Source organism: Mus musculus, chromosome 5 (genome assembly GCF_000001635.26).
Source record: "Mus musculus strain C57BL/6J chromosome 5, GRCm38.p6 C57BL/6J".
NCBI lineage: Eukaryota > Metazoa > Chordata > Mammalia > Rodentia > Muridae > Mus > Mus musculus.
In genome coordinates, this window is record NC_000071.6 from 118,210,070 (window position 1) to 118,232,558 (window position 22,489).

Genomic DNA, 22,489 nt, shown 5'->3' on the forward strand with positions numbered 1-22,489 from the left:
CAAATCCTAGCCCTGCCCTTTCCCAGCTGGGCACCTTTAGTGAAGTATGTCTCCTCTCTGTGACCAAACCCCTTCCACGCCCTTGATGTCTCTGGCTGTCATGACCAATGTTCAACTCACTTAGAGATCCTAATACAAACGGCTCTTTGCAGTAAATCCCTCGCATGGTGGCTAGTCCAAGCTTTCAGAATACTAGGCCAATCTTGGACTCCAAACTGTGTCAGACTCGCTCAGACTCCAAACTGTGTCAGACTCGCTCAGACCAGTGTCTTCTGGCACACTCAGAGAGGTGTCTAAAGCACCATGTCTTCCATTATCTGTACAATGTACCATCAGCCAGCATCCCTGTGAGCCAGGCACAGTCAAACCCCAGGGCCTTTGCACTGGCTCCTCCCACCCCCTACCCCCACCTCCTGGAGCACTTGCTCCCTGCTGGGCTGGCTTTCTCACTTGAGTCTTGGTGGACAGCTTGGGTGGAGCTATGGTTCAAACAGCTAGGCGGATTCCTATGGCCATCATTTCACAGGACTCTAATGCCAAAGATGCTAAAGTCAGGGACTCTCTGAACATAAGGAGCTTTAAAGAAAAAAACAACTCGAGCCGGGTGTGGTAGCACACGCCTTTAATCCCAGCACTTGGGAGGCAGAGGCAGGCAGATTTCTGAGTTCGAGGCCAGCCTGGTCTACAGAGTGAATTCCAGGACAGCCAGGGCTATACAGAGAAACCCTGTCTCGAAAAACAAAAAACAAAACAAACAAACAAAAAAAACCAACCAACCAAACAAACAAACAAAAACCCAGAAAACAAAAAACAAAACAAAACAAAAAAAAACCCGACTCTAAGAGCTTGTTTGGAGGTTCTCAACCTGTGAGTCTTGAACCATTCAGGGATCAGTCGTATATCCGATATCCCGCATATCAAATATTTGCTTTGTGATTCATAATAGCGAAGTGACAGTTGTGAAACAGCAACAAGAACAACTTTACAGTTGGGGGTCACAAACACAAGGAAGGAGGGTCAAAGCACTCAGAAGGTTGAGAATCCCTGTTCTTAGCAGGAGAGGCAGCTACTAATATACTCTTGACAGAGGACCAGTCCTCCTCCATTCAGGGAAGGGTGTCTTTTTCCACTGAGTGAGCACACAGCTTTTCAAGGGGGCACATAAGGAGTGGTGAGGGGAGAGAGAGTGAGCATCCACCTAGCCAGCCAGCTACATATCACCCCTGGTGATCAGTGGGGTGAGAGATGTCACAGCCAGATCATCCTTGTTTCCCAAAACAACTTGGAAAGGAAATCTCTGAGGTTGGGTGAGGAAGATGGTTTGGCAGACATTGCTGCACCCTCACAAGATTATCATGAGAAGTACCCAGTGAGGAGAGAAGCAAGCAGTGACTGGGGTGGAGGCAGGACTCAACTGGATCCTTCCCAGCATCTGTAAAGGGTGTGGACTTCCACTCCTCTGCCCTGGGTTAGAGTTCTAATGTACTCTTCCTGAGATTCTCCTGGCAAATGCCAACAACGGGAGCCCCTGTTGACGCTGATAATGGGGTCCAATGGGAGCCCCCCTTCCCTCCCCCCCCTCCGCCTTAGGACTGATGGAGGCAATGAGCTAAGGCCTGAGAGGTGTGGGGTTCATCCAGAGACATGGGAGGATTCAACGAGGGTCTGCTGTGGCCCTGTGGGGAATGCACCAAGCCACTGCTGCCTCCTCCTCCTTCTTCTTCTTCTTCTTTTTTTTTTTTTTCCGAGACAGGGTTTCTCTGTGTAGCCCTGGCTGTCCTGGAACTCACTTTGTAGACCAGGCTGGCCTCGAACTCAGAAATCCACCTGCCTCTGCTTCCCAAGTGCTGGGATTAAAGGCGTGCGCCACCACCGCCCGGCTTGCATCAAGCCTTCTTCATTAAGTGAGATCAATGCAAAAATGTGTGTGGTTATGAGTCCAAGAGTCTGGTGAACATCTTTCATGGTTCTGGTACTACAAGTGAGGCCTGCCCTCCTCACCCCCCATTCTCCACCTCTGCTCTGTATTCCAGTGGTATTAACCCAGCTCTGGCCTTCTGAACCTCTAATCACTGTTAACTCAAGTACTGGAGTCCCCTGGGATTATGAGGGTCAGAGAAGTAACAAAGTAGCTTGGAGAAATAAGTGTTTATCTCAGAGCCCAGGAGGCAAGAGGGCTGCAACTTCAAGTACAAGTGGATCCAGGAGCTCAAACATGGAGTCAAGACTCCCCTGTTTACTTCCCCACTTGTCAGCTGTGGTTGCCTCTGCTCCTCTTTGATGACTTAATACTTAGGAGGTCGTATATACTGGTACCACTCTGCACACGGCAGTACAGAGGCAGGTGCTGCTGGCTGTAGTGAGAACTTGGGTTTCTCTTAAAAACACAGAAATATTATGTGAATGTGTTTTCATTTTAGTCCCAGGTGTCGGGATGTGGGGATTGCTTCACAGCAGGTGACTGTGATTCGCCTAGCGCTCAGGCAGGGGTGTGGTTTTGCCAGCTGCAGAGAACTCTCATGAGTGTGTGTCATACAGAATTCTGGGGACTTTCAGAGGCTACATGAATCAATGTTAGGGCCCTGAGAGTGCGGCTGTTCATGGGTTGCTGTTTGTTAAGTAGCTGTGTGCAAAGAGAGGAGGAGAAGAAATTAGATGTCCTGACGGCAAAGATCAAACTTGCCCCCAAGGAACTTGATATTCCCCTAATCGGCAGGAAATAGTCTAACGGCCACTCCCTTTCCTACCCAACTTTATCCAGGATCTCATTCTTCCCCCTCCCCTCTATCCCTTCTCTCCTACCTCGTGTTAGGGGTTGGAAGGGTGGAAGAAGAGAAATGGAGAAGGATGGAATTAAACAAGTACCCACAAAGTAACCAAAGTCCAAAGTCCAACTACAGCTGACACTCTCATACAGAGTCAGTGCCAGAGGCATAGAGTGGTAAGGGAACCTGCTCCAAGTCTCTCAGCTTGAAAAAAAAATTGCTGGACTTAGCAGGTATGTTAAGACGATGGAAGCCAGTAGCAATACTTTTTGTTTTGTTTTGTTTGCTCTTTGAGACAGGGTTTCTCTGTGTAGCCCTGGCTGTCTAGAACTCACTCTGTAGACCAGGCTGGCTTCGAACTCAGAAATCCACCTGCCTCTGCCTCCCCAGTGCTGGGATTAAAGGCATGCGCCACCACGCCCGGCTAGCAATACTTTTAATAGCTTGAATTCCCACAGAAAAGGCTGGTTTTGTGTTTCCTCCTGAGCCTGGGCACCAAAGTACATAGCAAATGTTGGAAGGGTCCAGTTGCAGTTAAGCCTCCTTCTGGTCACCTGATTCTCTGAATGGCCATGGTGGGGAAGGCCCCATGACAGTTCTTTCAAAACTGTACAGAGAGCCAGGGGTTCCCCCTGGGAAGTTAAGGGTCCAGCAAAGGCAGGTAGATAGCTTCACTGTCTGCATCTACAGCCTGGATGTACCCCAAAGCCTCCTCTAATGGGGGGGGGATAAATGAAAAATACTGTAGTCTTGAGGGCAGAGGGGCTCCTCAGCCCCATTTCCTGTTTGCATTTTTTTTTTTTCAAGCTGACAAAGAGGGCTGAAAATAAAGGCTTGTTTTTCTAGGAAAATGACTTCCCAGGCTGCTGGGATGTTGGGGCCTCAGCTGCCAGCACCCTCAGGACAAAACAGCGCCAGCGACCATCTGAAGGGCAAAGCCAGGGACGGAGGGGCGCATCGGGACTCCTCCAAGAGAGGAGGCTCCTACCTGACCTCTGAGCTCTGGGAGAAGAAGCTGGAAAGACTGCTGAGAGGAACACAGGAAAAAAAAAAAAGAGGCAGAGAGGACAATGGGGAAAAAGACTGGGCCAAAGACAGGAGAGAAATGAGCTAGTCAGTGGCCTGATAGAAAAGGCTACTGAACAGGTTGGCCAGGAGTTTATAATCCTCCTGCTGCAGACTCCCAAGGGCTGGGATTACAGGTACCACACCAGGCCTGTTTTATAATCTCCTTCTTTAGCACATGTCAAGCAGGAACTAACTGCACAGCCAGAGCCCCTCTGAGAGGGAGGTGGTTATGACCAAATCCATGCACGAGATTAGACAACTCAAACACTAAGCCATTTAGAGGACTATCTGAGCAGAGAGCGAAGGGACAGTAAAGGAGACGGGCTGCCTGGTGGGTGAGGAGAGGCTGTGCATGGAAAACTTAGTGCTCTCACGCTGTCCCCACAGCTGATCAGAGGCAGAGAAGCAAGGGCTTAATTCTGTGGGGTGCTTCAAGACATCCGTGAGTTAGTTAGAAAACAAGAGCCTAAGAAATATAGTGAGATGTGAGAAGAGGGGAAGATGAGGGAAGAAGGAGAGAGGAGGAGGAAGGAGCAAGAAGAAGCGAACGCTGGCAGGAGAAAGAAGGGGAGAGCAACCCAGAATCTAGGAAGCTGGGGTGGGGCCACCGGCTCTGCGTTGCTTGGCAACAGGCGCTGCGATGCCGTCAGCGGCCTGCCAGCCTCTCCCAGGTGGATGAGATCATCGTGGCCTCCCCAGCTCCCCACAACAGGCTCCTTGCCAGCAATCTGGAGTGCCCCTGGCCCGCGGGACGGCGCAGGACGATGACATCACTCACGCACCAAGAGACCTCGGAGCCCAAGGAGTGCGGAGCTCTTTGGGTGACTGACAGTCTAGGCGATGTTTCAGACTTGCGGCTGTACTGTGTCCTTAGCAGGCTTCGCATTTAAGGCAGCCGGGTGTCCCAGCTCCAGGACGGGGCCAAGCCCACTGCAGAGAAACCTGACCATTGTAGTCACCACTGAGAGCCCTTCCCATTGACCCAAGTCTCCAGGATGCGGTTTTATGTGTATGAATGTATGCATGTGTGTCTCTGTCTGCATTAGGTATGCACACCATATGTGTGCTTGGTACCCACGGAGGTCAGAAGACAGTATTGGGTGCCCTGGAATTGGAGTTACAGATGGCTGTAAACAGCCTTGTGGGTGCTGGGAGTCAAATCCAGGTCCTCTGCAAGAGCAGCCTGGGCTTTTAACTGCTGTGCCATCTTTCCAGTGCCCAAGATTTACTTTCACTCTTGAGTAGTACAGACTGTGATCTGATGGCTTATGGTTGATGATCACCACCAAAGGGGGTGGGCCCTGCCTCCTCACCTGGAACTTTTATTCAATCCCTACACCACACCAGTGTTTGTCAGACTGTGCATGATAAATATTTTAGAGGTGAAGGCAAAAAATTATGGGCTTGGGTAGTGTTGACAGTCAAACTCCAGTCTGACTTGGAAGTAAAACTGGGTATATTCCATGTTTGCTCCGTGCATGATCAATAGCTTTGTTGAGAATGGAGACAGACAAATGTACAAAAGGCAGACATGTGGACAACGGAAAAGGAGATAGATGGCCACAGAAAGTGTCATGGGAGTTCCATTATGTCTTTCCTTTAAAATCTGCACATATTTCTAAATTTTTTCTTTTGTTTTTCGAGACAGGGTTTCTCTGTATAGCCCTGGCTGTCCTGGAACTCACTTTGTAGATCAGGCTGGCCTCAAACTAAGAAATCCATCTGCTTTGGCCTCCCAAGTGCTGGGGATTAAAGGTGTGTGCCACCTCGCCCAGCTTTTTTTGTTTTTTTTGAGACAGGGTTTCTCTGTGTAGCCCTGGCTCTCCTGGAACTCACTTTGTAGACCAGGCTGGCCTCAAACTCAGAAATCCACTTGCCTCTGCCTCCCAAGTGCTGGGATTAAAGGCGTGCACCACCACTGCCTGGCCCACATTTCTGCATCTTTTCTTTTCCTATTTATTTATTTATTTATTTATTTATTTATTTATTTATTTATTTTGAGACAGTTTTACTATGTAGCCTTAGCTGACCTGAACCTCACTATGTAGACCAGTTTGGCCTGAACTTCACTATCTAGACACTGGCCTTGAACTCACAAAGCTCTGCTCCCTGAGTGCCAGGACCAAAGGCAACACCATCGTGGGTGGCTTAGAGGCCTGCTCTTTCCTAACACCTTGGAGCCTTTGTGAACAGGAGAGAAAGTGGAGGCTCACACCAGTGCGCTCCCAGGCCAGCTTCAGCTCTGGGAAGGAGGGCTGGTAGAGGAAATGGGAGCAGGGCCATGCCCTGGATGCAAGCTGCTGCCATTTACTAGAGGGGCATGTGGATCCCGTCATCTGGGAAGCTGCCACCCTGTACCCACAGGATGAGCGGCATGGTAGGATACAGTTGACTCTGGCCTCCCTGCCTTGTCCGAAGTACGGATTGCCGGGCTTTTCTGGCCTCTGGATATCGTGACAGTACGTGTTCATGGTGAGAGCTTGGCGGACATCACTGTAAGCAATGAGCCTTTCTACTATAATCTGGAAAGTCACACCCGTGCTGTGGCTGTTGGCTCCTCTGGAAGGACCTTCTGGCTTCCCACTGTCCAGTTCTGCCCCAATCACGACAGGCACACACCTGTAATTCCAGCACTTGGGAAGCTGAGGCAGGAGACTTGCCCTGGGTCCATTCATGGCTACAGAGTGAGTGAGACTAGAGCAGCCTTGTGGGTGGCTGTTTTGAGATGCCTGCTCCCTTACCTGGCCCTGCTGCACTGGAAGGTTGAGCTTGGAAGCCCTAACTCTGAGGGCAGCTCCAGCACAGCGTCCAGCTGGCCGAAGGGAGGGTAGAAGCCGATCCTAGACGATCACACCTGTGAATGAGTCACAAGACCCCACAACTACCCTGCTTTTCTTACCAGCAGAACAGATGTCTGAATCTCTGAGTGTGGACAAGAGAGCAGGTGTGGCTTCCCCCTGCAGCATGAGGAGGCCTTAGAGATGAGCTCCTCTGGCATCTATCATGTTGGCTTGGCCTCACCAAGACCACGATCAGGGCCAAGGCCTCTGCCTCCTTGCCCAGGGGCTTCAGAGTTTGAGTTCTCTTCACGTGTAAGAATAGTTATCGGCTAAGGCCCAGCTCGGCAAAAAGGGGTCTTGAAGAGCTAGGATCATAGAAGGCTTCAAAGAGGCACCAGACCTCATCCAGCCCACAGAAGGGCAGGCCCCGGATAGTTGGTCTGGATGTAGGTGGTTATTCTTGCCCCTGTCTTTGTTTCTTGAGCACAGGAGCTGCCGTGGATCCCCTTATGAGGCTGCCTCGGGCTCTGGAGTTAAGGAGTGCGCTTGGGCTGTGTCTTCCATGTGTCCTGTCCATGCCTTGAGGTTGAGCATGGGGTAGGTCCTGCTTGCCAGTGATAAGCAAGCAGCAGCACTGAAAAAGAACAGCCACAGAGCCTGGCCTGGGCCTCCATTTCTCCACTGGGGCCACCCTAGGTTGGGTGTCAGAGTTGGGGCACAGCCAGGGCTGCCCTCTAGACAGCCACCAGCCGAGCTGGAGAAGGGTGTCATCCTTCAACCTGGAAACCTATTTCCCAGGGAGCTGGGGAGTTGGGATTGGGGGCTGGGGATAGAAGGAGCCGGGATTTCAACAGCAGCTGTGTTCCTGCTTTTCCCCCAGGATCCCGGCTGCTCCTCCTCCGTGCTGAGTGTTTGCCATTAAAAACAAACAGTATCATTTGGTTCAATATAAAATGAATTAAAGGAAATTAAACTGCGGGGGCCATGTGGTCTGCTTTGTCTGCTGTTGTCTGAGGCTGTTTTTCATTTTTCCCAGTGGGGAACAACAGCTTGGGGGGTGTGGAGTAGGGCAGAGAGGGGTAAATAAATAAATAATGTAAACTCCTCCCCCTCTTCCTCCCCGAACACACACAGACACACAGACACACACACACACACACACACACACACAGGTATGTGTGAGCTAAGGTGTGCAAGGTGTGAGAACTCCCAGGTGTTCACTGGGTCCTGTCCTTGCTGTCTCCCTTGGTGGCTGACTGGAGCCTTTGAGAGTCTCCCAGGGGACAGAGTAAAGGTGCAGGAGGGGACAAAACAAACAAAAATAGTCCCCTGAGCCAGAAGCTGGGGTGCTGGGTGGCAGAGGGCTGGGGCATGAGTCTGAGAGGCTGATGAGGGTGTGGGGCCTGAGTTGACAGGGGGCAGTGATGACTGTCTCCCACTGTGTTGAGCAGCAGGGGCTGTCATTCTCCTGTGGTAGGTTGGTAGTATGGGCCCGGGATGTATGCATGCGCACTACTGTGTGCTTGCATGCATGTCTGCATGCATGGTGTGTGTGACAACATGTCAAGAAACTGAGTTCTGAAACTAAAGAATGGAATTCAAGTGTATGCCTCACCACCCATTAACACCCATCAGGTCAGTTAGCTTCTCTGTGCCTCAGTTTCTCTGTCAAGTGAAGCATAGAAGACTATCTGCCTCACAAGGGGTTATGGGCATGGGTGGTGGTTTGAATGAAAATGACCTCGACAGGCTCATATATTTGAACGCTTGGTCCCCAATTAGTGGCACTCCTTGGGAAGGATTAGGAGGTATGGCCTGGTTGGAGGAGGCGTGTCACTTTGAGGTTTTAAAAGTCCACACCAAGCCCAGTGTGTGTTTCTCTGCCTGCTGCCTGCAGATCAAGATGTAAAGCCCCCAGCTACTGCTCCGGCACCACGCCTGTCTGCTCTCTGCCATGATGATCATGGATTAAATGCTCTCTTTTATAGGAATTGCCTTGGCCGTGGCGCCTCCTCACAGTGATAGAACAGTGACTAAACTTAGAATGAGTTTCCATAGATGATGCTCCAAGGATGGGCGCAGACGCATCCGCTCTTTCCCATGTTTATAGTGGATTAACATGACATTTATCATTTGACTTATACCATGGACCTTCAAGGGCATGTCCCTCACTATCTGAAAGGCCTGGAGTCTCACACTGTTGTTCTGTCACAGGATGCTGTGTGACCCTAGATAAATGAATACAACTTGCTGGGGTGGCTCATCTGCAGAGAAGTGTTAGGGTCCTGGGACAGAGACTTGTGTCTCTTCGTGTCCCTTGTCCCCTTCTTTCAACAGAAGACTCTCCACATGGCCTTAGCTTCAACAGCACTGGCTTCATGACACTGACAGGGTATCCCAGTGGTCAGTGGTCTGTTTGTACGGCTGGACAAAGCCAATGGAATCTAAGCAAGATGGGAGCTGTTTGGGGTGGGGAGATAAACGAAAACATCAATGCCAAAACTCTACGGCAGGAACATCAGCTCGTGAGATGGCTCAGTGCATTAGGGTGATTGCAGCCAAGCCTGAGGACCTGGGTTCGATCCCTAAGACCGGCAGGTTGGAAAGAGAGAAGTTGATGCCCACATGTTGTCCTCTGACTTCCACATACATGCCACGGCAAGCATATGCCTGTACACACACAATACATGTAACAACAACAATAATAAAGAGTGTGAACGGCCCTGACATCATGCGGGTGGCTCTCTCTCTATTTGGGAATGAGGGCTTTATAATAGGAAATTACATGACCCCATGATACAATGCTTCCCAGACACAGATCCAATGACAAAAATGAGATTCTGTCCATCAAATTCAGTGCTGAAAATTGGACTGGGCATTTTTTTTTGTCTCCCCTTCTTCCATGGTTAGTTTTTTGAGACAGGGTCTCACTATGTAGCCTAGGCTTGTCTTAAACTCATGGCCATCCTCCTGCCTCAGCTCCCCAACTGTGTGACTATGCACATTGCCACCTCCTGATACATTTTTCTGAAAGGTTCTCTGTTGTTTGTGGGGCAGGAGACATGGTTAGCTTGGTAAAGCTCCTTCCTCACAAGAGGATGTGCATTCAGACCCCTGGTGTCCACGTAAAAAACCAGGCTTAGTGGCAAAGTGCCCAACATCCCAGTGAGGCAGAGACTCGCAGAATCCTGAGGCTCCCCAGCCAGCCCACCTAGCCTAGGTGTGGAGTTCTAGGTCAAACTAGAGACTGTCAAACAAAGGGTGGATGGGACCTGAGGATTGGCAGAGGTAATCCTCTGATTCCACATGCATGCACACCAGAGAGAGAAATAGAAGGAAGAGTTACATGTAGTTTTTGCATGTTTGTTCAAGCCCAGGCTGGCTTTGAACTGAATCCCCGGCTGGAATGAGGAGAGCCCATGTGTGCCTCGGGATGCTGTCCTGCTGTCCTTGGGGAAAGCATCAGGTATCGCCATCTCACATCCACTTTGCTAAGGAGGCCAGTGTCCACTTCTGCCACCTAGCACTCTCCTAGACGTCACTATGAGATGCAGATTGGTTGACACCATGTCCTGGCAGAGACCTGAACGTCTGCGTCCTGTGAGTATGCCTCATCATATGGCCCACGCAAAGGCCTTCCCTGGGAAGGAGGGACTTTTGCTCTTGGCTACAATGTTACTTCTGCCGGGCTTCCAGGCCATCCTGAGGATTTCTGATCTGCTCAGCCAGCCACCATGGAGCCCATTCCTTGGCTACAGTGTTACTCCTGCCAGGGCTTCCAGGCCATTGTGAGGATTTCAGATCTACTCAGCCTGCCACCATGGAGCCCATTCCTTGAAATGAAGCTCTCAAAGCACAAGCATGCTACTGGCTCTGTTTCTTGGGAAAGATAATCTGCCTGATACGGATCCTTGACAGAGTCAGGGAGACTGCACTGCAGACCGATGCTCTGGCAAAAATCAGCAAGGGAGCTATTGGGCCAGCAGGTTGGGAGAGAGGGTACTGCTGGAGCCATACTGGGTCCACATTTCACCCTGGGGCCTTTCCAAAGGACAGTGGCTTAGCCTTCCTTAGGACGGGATCCTGGTCCGCCCTGTAGATGAAGCACTTCATAGTCAGCTAAAGCAGGGAGACAGACATGGGGAAAATGCAGCTCGAATCCAGCCCTGCAGACATGCACACTGCTACAGTCAACGGGAGACAGGGAAACCACTGGGATTCCCCATAAAGTGGAAGATACTCGCTCCATCCAGCATGGCCACGTTGGAGAAAGCTTGAGTGTGCTTGCAAGGATGCTGGACATTGTATCTTTCATTATGGCAAAGACGAAGAGACAATCTAGCTATCACACTATATTGGGTCAATTAATGCTGGGAATATTACACAGTGCCGAATAAGGAATAAACCGTGTGGGTCAATGATGTATGTTCAGATCAGCCAGAGCGCTTGATATGGTCCTGACTACAGGGCACACCCCTGTGGTTTCTGATTCTCTTGTGACTGTGTATTTAAACACTTGGTCCCCAGCTGATGGTGCTGTTTTAGACCAGGATTGGAATGTGGGGTGGAACGTGAGGACTTAAACTGCACCCCCTATTCCTTACATCCTACCTTATATATCAGGCCCCTAAGGATCCCTCTGCCACAGCAAAGGGCAGCCCCTGCCTCTGTGTCATCTCCGTCATCAACTCTCTACCCTGACTCCCAAGCCAGAACACAGCCTTCCACTCTTGGGTCTCTTTGTCCAGTGTTCTGTCACGGGAATAAGAAACACAACAGACATACCTTCTTCACCACTCTTCAAAGATTCCATCCCTTGGGGTGGCAAGATGGCTCAGTGGGTAAAGCACTTGCTGTCAAGTCTGAAGCACTGAGCTCGATGCCCAGGACCACATGAGTCAGAGAAAACACACCTGCAAGTTGTCCTTTAACCACCACGTGAGCTGCGGTGTACGTGCATACACACACTAAATAAGTATAACTTTAAAAAAATTAAAACTAAAAAATGCATATACACCCTCATGCAGATGTAGTATGGGTTAGGACTGAATACATGAAAAGTTCTGAGATATACACTGCAGGCTGTTATTTTAGGGGCCGGCTTGGGGACACAAGAGGACACTTAGCTTTAGAGGCATTGCTAAGTAGCCCCACTTAGCAGTAGCTGCTGGTGGTGGCAGTGGCTTTCTCCTCCCTGGCCCTCAGGGAGACAGCAGGCAACCTAATGATGGGTCCCTCAGAGCAGTCAGACTGGCAGAGCCAACCTCACCATGCTCTGGCTCACCCTGGTCCACTGTGGCAGCATGACAGACACCTGACTCTGTCTTCAGCATATAACGGGATACATGTGACCAGCACAGAGAGCAGAAAGCTGAGCACTGGGTGAGTAGCCGAGGTTCCCTGAACTAAATGAGGAACCAGGACTGAAGTCCAGCTTTGATGATGATTCAAGGCCTGGGTGGCATCTGCCCTGTGGTGTGGCTTCCCTTGACAAGGGGCCTTGCAGAGTTCTTATGACAACTCTTTTATGTTTCTCCATCAGAGCGTCAAGCAGACGACCCCTGCCAGCTACTCGTATGCAGTGGCCACCTTAGACAGTGCTGTGACCAAAGACCTGAGAAGAACAGCCTTAAGGCAAGAAGGGTTTATTTGCTCACAGTTGGAAGATGTGGTCCATTGTGGCAGGAAGAGATGGCTACAGGAGCTGCAAGTGGCTGGCCACAGTTAGGAAGGAGAGAGATGAGTCTCCCTGTGTGTCTGTCTCTCTGCCTACCTGCCAGTACCTGGGATGGAAACAGTCATGGGAACAGTGGGGTGGCTGCCACAGGCAGAGGGGACAGGAAATGTGAAGGACTTGAGAAGGAGAATGCAAAGTCCCCAAGGAAGCTGGTCTACGAAGGGAGGGGGGAGGGAGAAAGTATGGTGAGAAGAGAGGAGGAGTAGAAGTCAGATCTGGCAGGCCCAAGCTACATGCACTGTATATATTAGATGGGGATAATTGATTGATTGATTTGATGTGGGCACGCGCTCTACCACATTACACCCCTAGCCTCTTATGCGGGCTATAATGACAAGTGGACGCTCAGCCCAGGTGTGGTGGTTTGCACCCAGATTCCTAGCACTCAAGAGAGTGAGGCAGGAGGATTAAGAATTTGCCAGCCCAGGATACACAATGAAACTCTAAGAAACACACAAAAGCAAGTGTCAGCTCAGAACACCAGACCAGGGTGACAGTTTGGAGCTGAGCTTGAAGATCAGTGGCCGCCATCTTTAACCCGAGGATCCTGACTTATCAAGGGGCCCATTTGTGAGGGTCCCTGACAGACCCTGTCCTGCTAGGAGGCATGAGGGGATTGGGGAATTGGTCACAGCAGAGGGATGATTAAGAAGAGGAAGAAAATGAAGACGCTCCCTAAGTCCCCAGGCAAGGTGGCTTACTCAGCCTCGAGTCAGGCCATCAAAGGGGGCCAAATACCAGAGGCCTCCAATATCATAATTGCGATATTCTGCCAGCCCACTCTCTCAGGGGCTGGCATGGAGGCCTGTGGAGGAGCATCTGTGCTGAGGGCCATTAGGGGTCCCTGACAGATGTGTCTCCCCCCACACCCACCCCACCCCAGCTGCAGAGGAACACCCGTGGCTTTCTTCCTCCAGGACAAGGATTGATGAGGACTCTCCAGAGCTCTCAGACAGGCAAGGAGAGGCTGCGGACCTTTTCCCAGCCTGCAATTTATCTTGGGAGGGCCATTCACATCACTTGTTACAGACTGGATTACGCTCTGACCCAGCACATTAATCTCTTGGAATAAAATAATAATCATCAAGGAAGGAGCTGGACGGGTGCCAGAGAGGCATTAATAACTGTCACCCACACCTCAGAGGTATGGGGAAGGGGTGTCAGCGCCCACCCCTACCCCCTGGGCCGACTGACAGAGTGCCGTCTGAAGGAGAGAAAAGACAGACTCTCCAGCCTGGATTGGTGATTACGGCAGGGATTTGTGTCCACAAACCTGACTCTTAACTAGCTCACTAAACACATCTAAGAGACTAGACTTACCATGCTTGCATTCCTGCACACGGAATGTCCTGTTGGTGTCCTCACACCGGGTGGCAGGCACCCTAAAGTCCCTCGGAGGGACAGATGGCTAAGTAAATGGTGGCCTGTCCACACTGTGGGATGAGAACCCGTCATGGAAAGAAATGCAGGCTGAGCCACGCTCCCATGAGATGATGTTGTGTTTTCTTGCACGCACATGTGTGTGTACAAGGGGGGGGGGCAGGGGCATGCAATATGAGTGTGGGGTACTCTGCCAGAGAGTGCAGAGAAAGACCTTAGGAGTTATCTTTTACTGCCTGTGACAGAGTCTCTCATGGAACAGAATACTCACTGGGGACCTGCCAGTCGGTGCCCTGCAATGCTGAGATTACGGGCGCCTGCAGCCATGCCTGGCTATCCTGTGGTCAGGACCTCCTGCCTGCAGAGCAAGTGCTCTAACAGCACTGGGACATCTCCTAACCTCTGTTTTTTTTTTCCTTTTGAGTAAGGTCTTATTGCATTCCCAAGCTGCCTGAGCTTCTGATCCTCCTGCCTCTGTCTTGCGAGCACCAGGATTACGGTGTGTGAGGCCGTGCCAGCCCACGCACAATACTGATGAACTTGAAGTTGAATAAATGTTGGTTAAAAGCTATGATGTGATTCCATGTATAGGAACTGTACAAAGTGGGCAAATCCACTTTGTACCTGGAAGGCAGATTAGGGCTGCTTAGGGCTGGTGGAAGGAGCCTGGGGTAATGGCTTAATGAATACAAGCTTCCCTCTGGGGTAACAGCAATGTTCTGGAACTATACAGGGGTGCTGGGTGCACTATCATTGTACAAGATGTCCCAGAGTCAAAGGCACCCTTTTAAATGATTGCTGGTTAATTTTATGTGCATTTTACCTCAAGTAAAATATTCTAAAAGTCCAAGACAACTGTCCTTGCCTTATGAAGCCGCTGTGAGCAGGGGCTGACGAGGGCTAATGAAGGGCTAAGCCACGGCCCCTCTCCTGCGGCTGGCCCGTGGTCAGCTCGAGGTCTGCAGTCTTTGCCACAGCACTTGGCTCAGTCTTTGTGGAGAGAGATCAGAGCATCTCCTCTCTGAGGACTGATGAGACTGAAGGTGAGGGAGGGTGTGCTGGGGCTCCTGTCAGTCTTTTAGAGTTCTTGAACCTGCAGGAGCCACTGCCTGGCTCGTGGTGATGGCCTGGCAATACTCTGCCATCGTGACTGTCAGCTGGGCCTCCAGAGTCCTCCCAGAGTCCCTACCGCCTTTCAGAGCATAGAGAAGATGTGACTTGGTGCATTTATGTCTTCATGACTGCCATGCTCAGACATCTGCATGGGTACAAACAAAAAGGGCCGAGGATGGGATCCCAGCTCTCACTGTTCTAAGTGGAGAAAGTGAGGAGACAGCCGGGTCCTTCCTTCCTTCCTTCCTTCCTTCCTTCCTTCCTTCCTTCCTTCCTTCCTTCCTTCCTTCATCCGTCCACTCATCCTCCTGTCCAGCTATACATCCACCCACCCATCCTTCCTTCCTTCCGTCTGTCTGCTCATCCGCCTGTCCATCCAACTCATTCACCATCCGTCTGTCTTTCTGTCCATCCTCCTATCCACCTTTCTGTCTACACCATCATTCATTATCCATTCATTAATCCATCCACACATCCACTCATCCATTTTTCTCTTTGCCTCATTCAGATATTCATGTACCATGCACAATCTACCCATTACTTTCCTATTCGTATACTTCATCCATTCGTTTTCCCATTCATACACACACACACACACACACACACACACACATGCCCCTGTGATTGTGAACACATAGAGATGCTGTGTCCCAACAACAATTCTTTTAGATGCGATCACTCCCGTCTAGGGACAGGAGGTTTAGCTGTAGGAAGCAGAGAAGAGTAATGGACTGAACCATCATGTCAGTTGTCTGAAAAGGCAGGAACAGAGCAAGGGAGTCAGAGGAGAAACTGAGAAAAGCCACGGGGTGTCATGGCAGCAAAGTCTGGGGTACAGCAGCAGATAGCAGGGTGCTCTTTACTATTTTCACCATCATGGGACTTCAGAGTCACTTAAAGTACAAAGTGGACAGAAGCAGATGGCCACCGAGAAGAAGCAAAGAGAGGTGTTTAAGACCATTCCCAAGTTGTGAACATAAGCCATGGGCTCATGAACGGCCATGTTCTGAGATCTAGAGTAGCCAGAAGATGCCCACACACCCAGGCTTGAAGGAGGTCCCCTGCCCACTCCTGGAAACCAGCATATTGCCTGCTTCAGCCACAGCCGTGCTGGGAAGAACCTTCTGCAGGTGGCCATAGTCCAGGTTTCCCTGCTGGCAGCTGAATTTGGTGTGTATATGTGTGTGTGTGTGTGTGTGTGTGTGTGTGAGTGTACAGCATGAAACTCACTCACTATTCTCCCTAAGCTACAAAGAGCCTGACTCAAAATGGGAACTTGGTAGAACAAACCTCTTTCCCAGAGACAAGAACAGGAAAATTCCAGAGGACAAGGCACATGACAGTGGAACCGACAAACGTGTCACTACAAATGTAGAGTTTTTGTTTGTTTGTTTGTTTTGTTTTTTCCAAGACAGGGTTTCTCTGTGTAGCCTTGGCTGTCCTGGAACTCACTTTGTAGACCAGGTTGGCCTCGAATTCAGAGATCCACCTGCCTCTGCCTCCCAAGTGCTGGGATTAAAGGCGTACGCCACCACGCCTGGCAAATGTAGAGTTCTTAAACCTGCAGGAGCCACTGCCTGGCTTGTGGTGATGGCCTGGCAATGCTCTGCCATCGTGACTGTCAGCTGGGCCTCCAGAGTCCTCCCAGAGTCAGACAGTCTTTCTGCCTCTGTCACCCTCTGTGCCACCAGCTACTATCTGAAGCAGTGCACAGTACCTCTGTCCAACCACAGTGCTCCGATTTAGGGGTGACTTCCTACCGTCCTGTCTGCTCTTCAGCTTCTGACTGTGGTCCTGGGCAAGTCACAAAACCACCCTGTGCCAGAGTCTCTATGTATGTGAAAAGAGAGTGGTAGTCACGGCAAGATCAAGTTTATGACCAGCAAATGCCAAGGGCCCTCCCAGTGGTGGACAGTTTAGCAGCTGCTCCCGATAGCAGCCAGAATGGGCAGGAAAAATAACCTCTATTGACACTCTGTTCTCAGCATCATTTAGGGCCCACCACAAGCTCTGGTAGAGACTCTGCCTCTCCTGCCTCCCAGGTGGATCCTGTGCAGAGCCAGGACACTCCAGTAGTGACAGCTGCTCAAGTGAGTGGAGAGAGGGCAGAGCTGTGTCTGCTAGCTTTGGCCCCAGCTCCTCCCAGCTTGTACTCCATGCTTGGACTCCTCCCCAGCCTGCATTGCTGTGCTCCATGCTTGGACTCCTCCCCAGCCTGCACTGCTGTGCTCCACGCTGGCTATGGGCAAGGACAAGAGGATCACAAAGGTGAAATGCTCTGTGTCTGCAGGTGGCTGCCCGAGCCTGTATTCCTGAAGGAAATGACCTACTTTGTCCAAGCAGCTAGTGGCTGTAAGCTATTCCTTGTCAAGGCGCATGGCCTCCAGGAGGCGGACACTATGCATCGTGAAACGTCGCTCATTAGACCTATCAGAGCCTGGAGGGGACGGGAAAGTGGACGTTTCTAAAGCCCTGGGTTTCCCAGTCCTGGACTACAAAGCCACAATACAGTGCACACGGAAATAGGTCAGGACTCTGCAACCTCAGTCAGCTGGAAAAGCCTCTGGATCAGGTGACATGAAGATTAAGTCGTATCCCTGCAGGTGGAGCACCCCAACCAAGACTATAGCATCCCAAATGCCCGAGAATCTGCAACTGTTCTCTCAGACATGAAGACACACAAGAGTGGAAAATTCTACCCTCACCTCCCATGACATAGTGCAGCAGAAAGCAGGTGCTGCCAACAGAGTTGTCTGATGTCACCTTGCCATGTGGGCAAGATGGAGGTGAATTCCATGTTCCTGCCTGGATCACTTTCCTGACACACTCATTATCAATGTTCAGGTAGCCTACATGGAATCTGAAGGACTGTGATCCAAGCGTTTCGGCTGGAAGAGATGAAGCTGCGCTCCTTGAGCATCTATCTCCTCAGGCACCGGGTGCAGGCACGGCACTTTCTCTTTCCCCAGAGCAACCTTTCCTACAAGGTCAGCACTTCAGAGGGAAGGCATGATCTCCAATAGTAGACGGGTGAGGAGCTCAGGTGAGGAGCTCAGAGAGGTTTTGTTACCAGCCCAACATCACACAGGCAGACAGCAATCTACCTGGAGCCTGACACAAGTGTGCCTGATGCTCAAGTCCTTGTGCCTCACCACCGGTCACGCTGCTTTTCTGGATCAAGTTCACAGTGCTGATTGGAACACAGCATGAACCATGACCATGGTTACTATGGTCTGAGCAAATCTGGAGAGGTAGCTCAGGGCTCTTTATGCCCAGTGGTTCCTCTCATGAGGAATGCAGACAGGTTTAGGGCACAGAGATATGGCCTCATCTGAGCAAACCTCAACATTTTAGGGTTTAGGCTCACCTGAGACAGTGCACAGTGGAGAGAAAAAAATTAACCCCTAGTGGCTTGGGTCAGCTGTCACTCAAGGCTGAGGGCTAATTCAACCCGTTGTCCTTGGAGTAAGTGACAGTGGCTCAGTCCTCCTGAGTTCTAAAGGCCATGCCTCAAGAACTCCTCAGCCCAAAGCATCTCGCTGCTGCACACTGCAAAGCACCACTGCTCCCACACACACATACCCTCCTTTGCCGCAGCAGGCATTACTAATTGATCACAGAGCTCCTTCCCACTGAGCCTCAGTCACCTTTACAAAAAGAGTTCCTGGAATGTACAGAGTCAAAGCTGTTAGCATCACCCTTCTCTGAGAGTTACAGGACCCGGGCAGGTGCACAGGCTCTACTGAGGAAAACGCACCGAGGGCTACGGATGCGGGGACATCGTGGTGGGTGGCAGGGTTGCATCAGCTCTGCCCCTGTTCTTTCTTCCTTTGAAGTGCTTGGGGCCTTGGGTGGCAGCGGGCAGGCTTACCTTGGATTTGACAGCCAGGATGATCTTGGGCAGGGCCACGATGAGGCACTTGAGGGCGATGGTGATGTACTTCAGTACAAAGTCGGCGATCCCCACGATCCACAGCAGGTCAAAGAAGTCCAGTGTCTCCAGGTTGGGCTTCAGGAATATGAGGCTGGGGGACATTCAGAGAACCAGGTTACTCATTTAGACCCTGGCATTTAGTCCTTGGCAGCTTTCCCTCACTAGGCAACCTTGCAAATATCACCAACAGAAAACACACCGTCCTCGGCATCACACTTCTGTGGCCTGCATCTCCATCTGCTATTGACCTGCTGTGTGACCTCAGACGGGACTCTCAACCTCTCTGAGCTTAGTTCCCTTGGAGATCAAATGACGATACTGGGCTGGAGCATCATAAAGGTCCCCACCATTTGGGTCTGTGTTGTATGTATTTATGTGTGTGTAGGTGTATACGTGTGTACAGATGAGTTTGTACATGTATGTGAAGGTCAGAGGTCAACTTGAGGTGTTCCTCAGGAGCCATCCACCTTTTCTCTTTTCCTTTTTGTTGATACAAGATCACTCGCTGACCTGGAACTCAGCAATTGGCAACTTGGAGTTTGGCTGGCCCATGAGCCCCAGCGATGCCCCTGCCTCCACCTCCTCTTTGCTAGGGTTCTGGGAAACACAGGTCTTTGCTTTTTGCCTACAGAGCACCTCCCCCACAACCATTCTGCCACCCTCCCCTTCAGTTTCATTTATCCAAAATTATCTCCATAGAAAGGAGGAAAAGAAGAGGCACAGGGGCAGGGCAGGGGCGGAGCTTTGTGCCCTATCCTATGCCCTGGGCCCTATCTCATAACTACCCCACCATAAGGGGCTCTGCAGTGAGCATGGCTGAAGCTCAAGGCCACAAGCCAGCCAGACAAGAACATCAGTACCAGACAGACCTGTATTCACCTCTAGGCTGGCTGCTGAGTTACCTCAGTGCCATCAGCATATCAGGGCTTGTTCCCGCTCTCCTAGCTTAACTGACAGGCCAGGATGAGATCACAGAGGTACTGTAGACCCTGCCACTCAGCAGTGACAATAACAACAGAAACCCTGAGTTTCTGTCATTCACTCCCTTTTTACAGACGAGAAAACAGAGGCACAGGAAAGTCCGCACCCGTGATTAGGGAGGACGAGAACCCATGTGCCGGATGGGGCTGGTTCACCTGCGTGTTGCGAACACGATGATGCGCTGTCTAGGACCCCGCATTCTGAATTTCATGCTCAGTTGCTGTACTTACCTCAACACCAGGCAGCTTCCAAACTGGTCCCAGGATGGGGCTGGTTCACCTGCGTGTTGCGAACACGATGATGCGCTGTCTAGGACCCCGCATTCTGAATTTCATGCTCAGTTGCTGTACTTACCTCAACACCAGGCAGCTTCCAAACTGGTCCCAGTCCACGGCCCACACTCTGGCTCTGCTCCCCAACTTCCCATTCATAATTCTTACAGCAGGAGAGCATTCTGTCTCCCTCTGTGGTTCCAGCCCCCGCTCTATTCAGCTCACCTCACTTTATCCTTCCTGAGGCTCTGAAGGGATGAGGCAGGCACAGAGAGTACGCCATTCCAAGTGAGGACACCATGGCCCCGCAAGGCAGAGTCACCTGCTCATGTGCCTCTAGAGTGTGGTGCTGGGAGTGGGGCCAGGCTGGTGGGCGCTGGCTTAGAGGCTCTGCGTGATGGCCTACAAGGCTGCTACCTGCTTCTGTCATCACAGGGAAACTTAGCAAACATGGAGAGATGTTTGCTAAGTGCCGAGGAAACCTAACAGGGCACACAGCGGTGTGGGGTAGGCCCCACACCACACCTCAGCAATTTCCGTGGCCGCTCATCCTTTCCTGGGGACCCCAACCTCAGGCTGACCACGCTGCTGACACGTGGTCTTCCCAAGTGCCTCAGGCTGGCCTCGAATTCACCATGCTTCACTTCGGCTTCATCATCCCCAGTGTAGGAATGACAGGTGTGCGCTTACAACTCGATGGCTTTTCTTTTTAGCTTTTGGTGGCGGCGGGTGGGGCGGCAATACAAAAGTGTTTCCCCACTTGGGCTGTACACCAAGCATATGACAGTGGCTGCTGGAACCACTCACATACAACTGGAGACTGGTGGCACCAGAAAAGACAAGGTCACGGCCTCGTGGCTTTTCTGTCGCCCTCTCTGCCAGTCTCCTGAGCTGCCATGACTCAGCCCTGGTCTAAAGAGACCCTGAGTCTGCGTCCAGGAACAAGATGGTGCCTAGAAAACAGCATGGGCGGGAACTGGTCCCGACTGCTGGGAAACCCCACCTCCTTCTTCCTGCAGCAGGACCTTAGCATTCTGGACAACAGACCTGACCAGTGCAGAGTGTGAGCCTTGCTTTGGCTGACTCCCAAGACTGCTCTGGAACCTCTCTCCCCCGCCACCACTGCAGGCCTGTTCTCACAGGAGGGGACCGTTCATTACCCAGGATCCAGGAGCCCACCTATTTCCGCCCTGTCCAGACTGTAACCCTCCTCTCCACCCACAGGAATCCTCTGACCATTGCTGCACAGTGAGAACATTCTGGGGAGAGTCTCTGAACCTAAGACACCAGACACTTTTTTCAGAGATGTCCTAAGATATTCATCCTACCCACAGTACAACTCTTTATCCTTAACAAACTGCTGAGGTTAAAACATCCCCAGCTCAGGAAGGGGTGCTGGGATGAATACGTGTGTCTCCTTTTCCCATTGTGGTATAACACAAGGAATGGAAAAATCTCCTCCCTTAATCATATAAGTAAGCTAACATAAGCACATCCCCACTGTGGACAGCACTCACCCCATCCACACCTCCTCCCACAAAACCCCAGGACCCATTAAACAAAAAGCCAACACAGCCACACACCTCCTGCCGACCACCATTCTTTCTCTCCCCTCCGTCTCTCACTTCCCTCCCTCTCTCCTTCTTTGATAGGAGGTTTCATCATGTGGCCCATCCTAGCTTCTAACTTAAAATTCTCCTGCCTCAGCTTCCTCTAGTATTGAAATAATGTTTTAGACACACACACACAGAGTCATCTCTTGGCACCCGTGAAGGATTTGTCTCTGGGAGTCCCAAAGATGGCTAAATACAAAGTCTCTAGCCTACTATGTGCAAATATCCTCACATACCTTCACCAGCCAGTCTTTACAACACTCTGAATATGAAATGCTATGTAAATGTCACACAAACAGTTGTTGTATGGTTCAGGGAGAAGTAGCCAGGACAGAGCCTGCATGGGTTCAGTTCAGACAGAACTGTTCGTTTCCTGAGTACTTTGTATCTGCGTTTCCGGAATGCACAGCTATGGAAGGCTGATGGTTCAATGAAATTATCACTAAAATTAATTCCACGTGGTCGTACTCTTCTTCGACAACTATGAAATGTAAAGTTGCATACAGACTGGTGTTCTTGCTCTGTCTTTTTCTGTCTCTGTCTGTGTGTCTGTGTGTGTGTGTGTGTGTGTGTGTGTGTGTGTGTGTGTGTAAGTAGAATCTGAGTTTAATCAGGGCCTGAGTCTGGCATCCTTGTTCATATAATGGCATTCAGCTGTGCACCCCAATCCCCAAGATGGCCCCCCTTACCTGCTGTAGAGCTGCTGGGAGCTGAAGGTATAAAGGACGTACATGGTATTCCCTGCCAGGAAGGCCAGAATCCACAAGATGACCAGAACCGACCTCTTCTCCTGCAGAGAGAGTGAGGGTGCTGTGAGGCCAACAGTGCTGGTGGTGGAACATTCTA

General features: G+C 50.9%; 1 protein-coding gene across 15 annotated transcripts in view; it reads right to left on the minus strand.

The window, feature by feature from the left end:
• The window catches only part of Rnft2 (ring finger protein, transmembrane 2), a 54,777-nt gene that overhangs the window by 19,336 nt on the left and 12,952 nt on the right, over nt 1-22,489 (minus strand). For 11 of the 15 annotated variants that reach the window (XM_006530344.2, XM_006530349.2, XM_006530348.2 and 8 more), the window contains 2 exons: nt 22,333-22,433; nt 18,715-18,868 (listed from right to left, as the gene is read on the minus strand). In XM_006530344.2, the coding sequence (XP_006530407.1) occupies nt 18,715-18,868; nt 22,333-22,433 (255 nt within the window). Of the gene's footprint in view, nt 1-18,714; nt 18,869-19,258; nt 22,434-22,489 lie in introns of those variants that run through there. The other 4 variants (XM_030254539.1, XM_030254538.1, XM_030254540.1 and 1 more) reach the window with 2 other exon arrangements.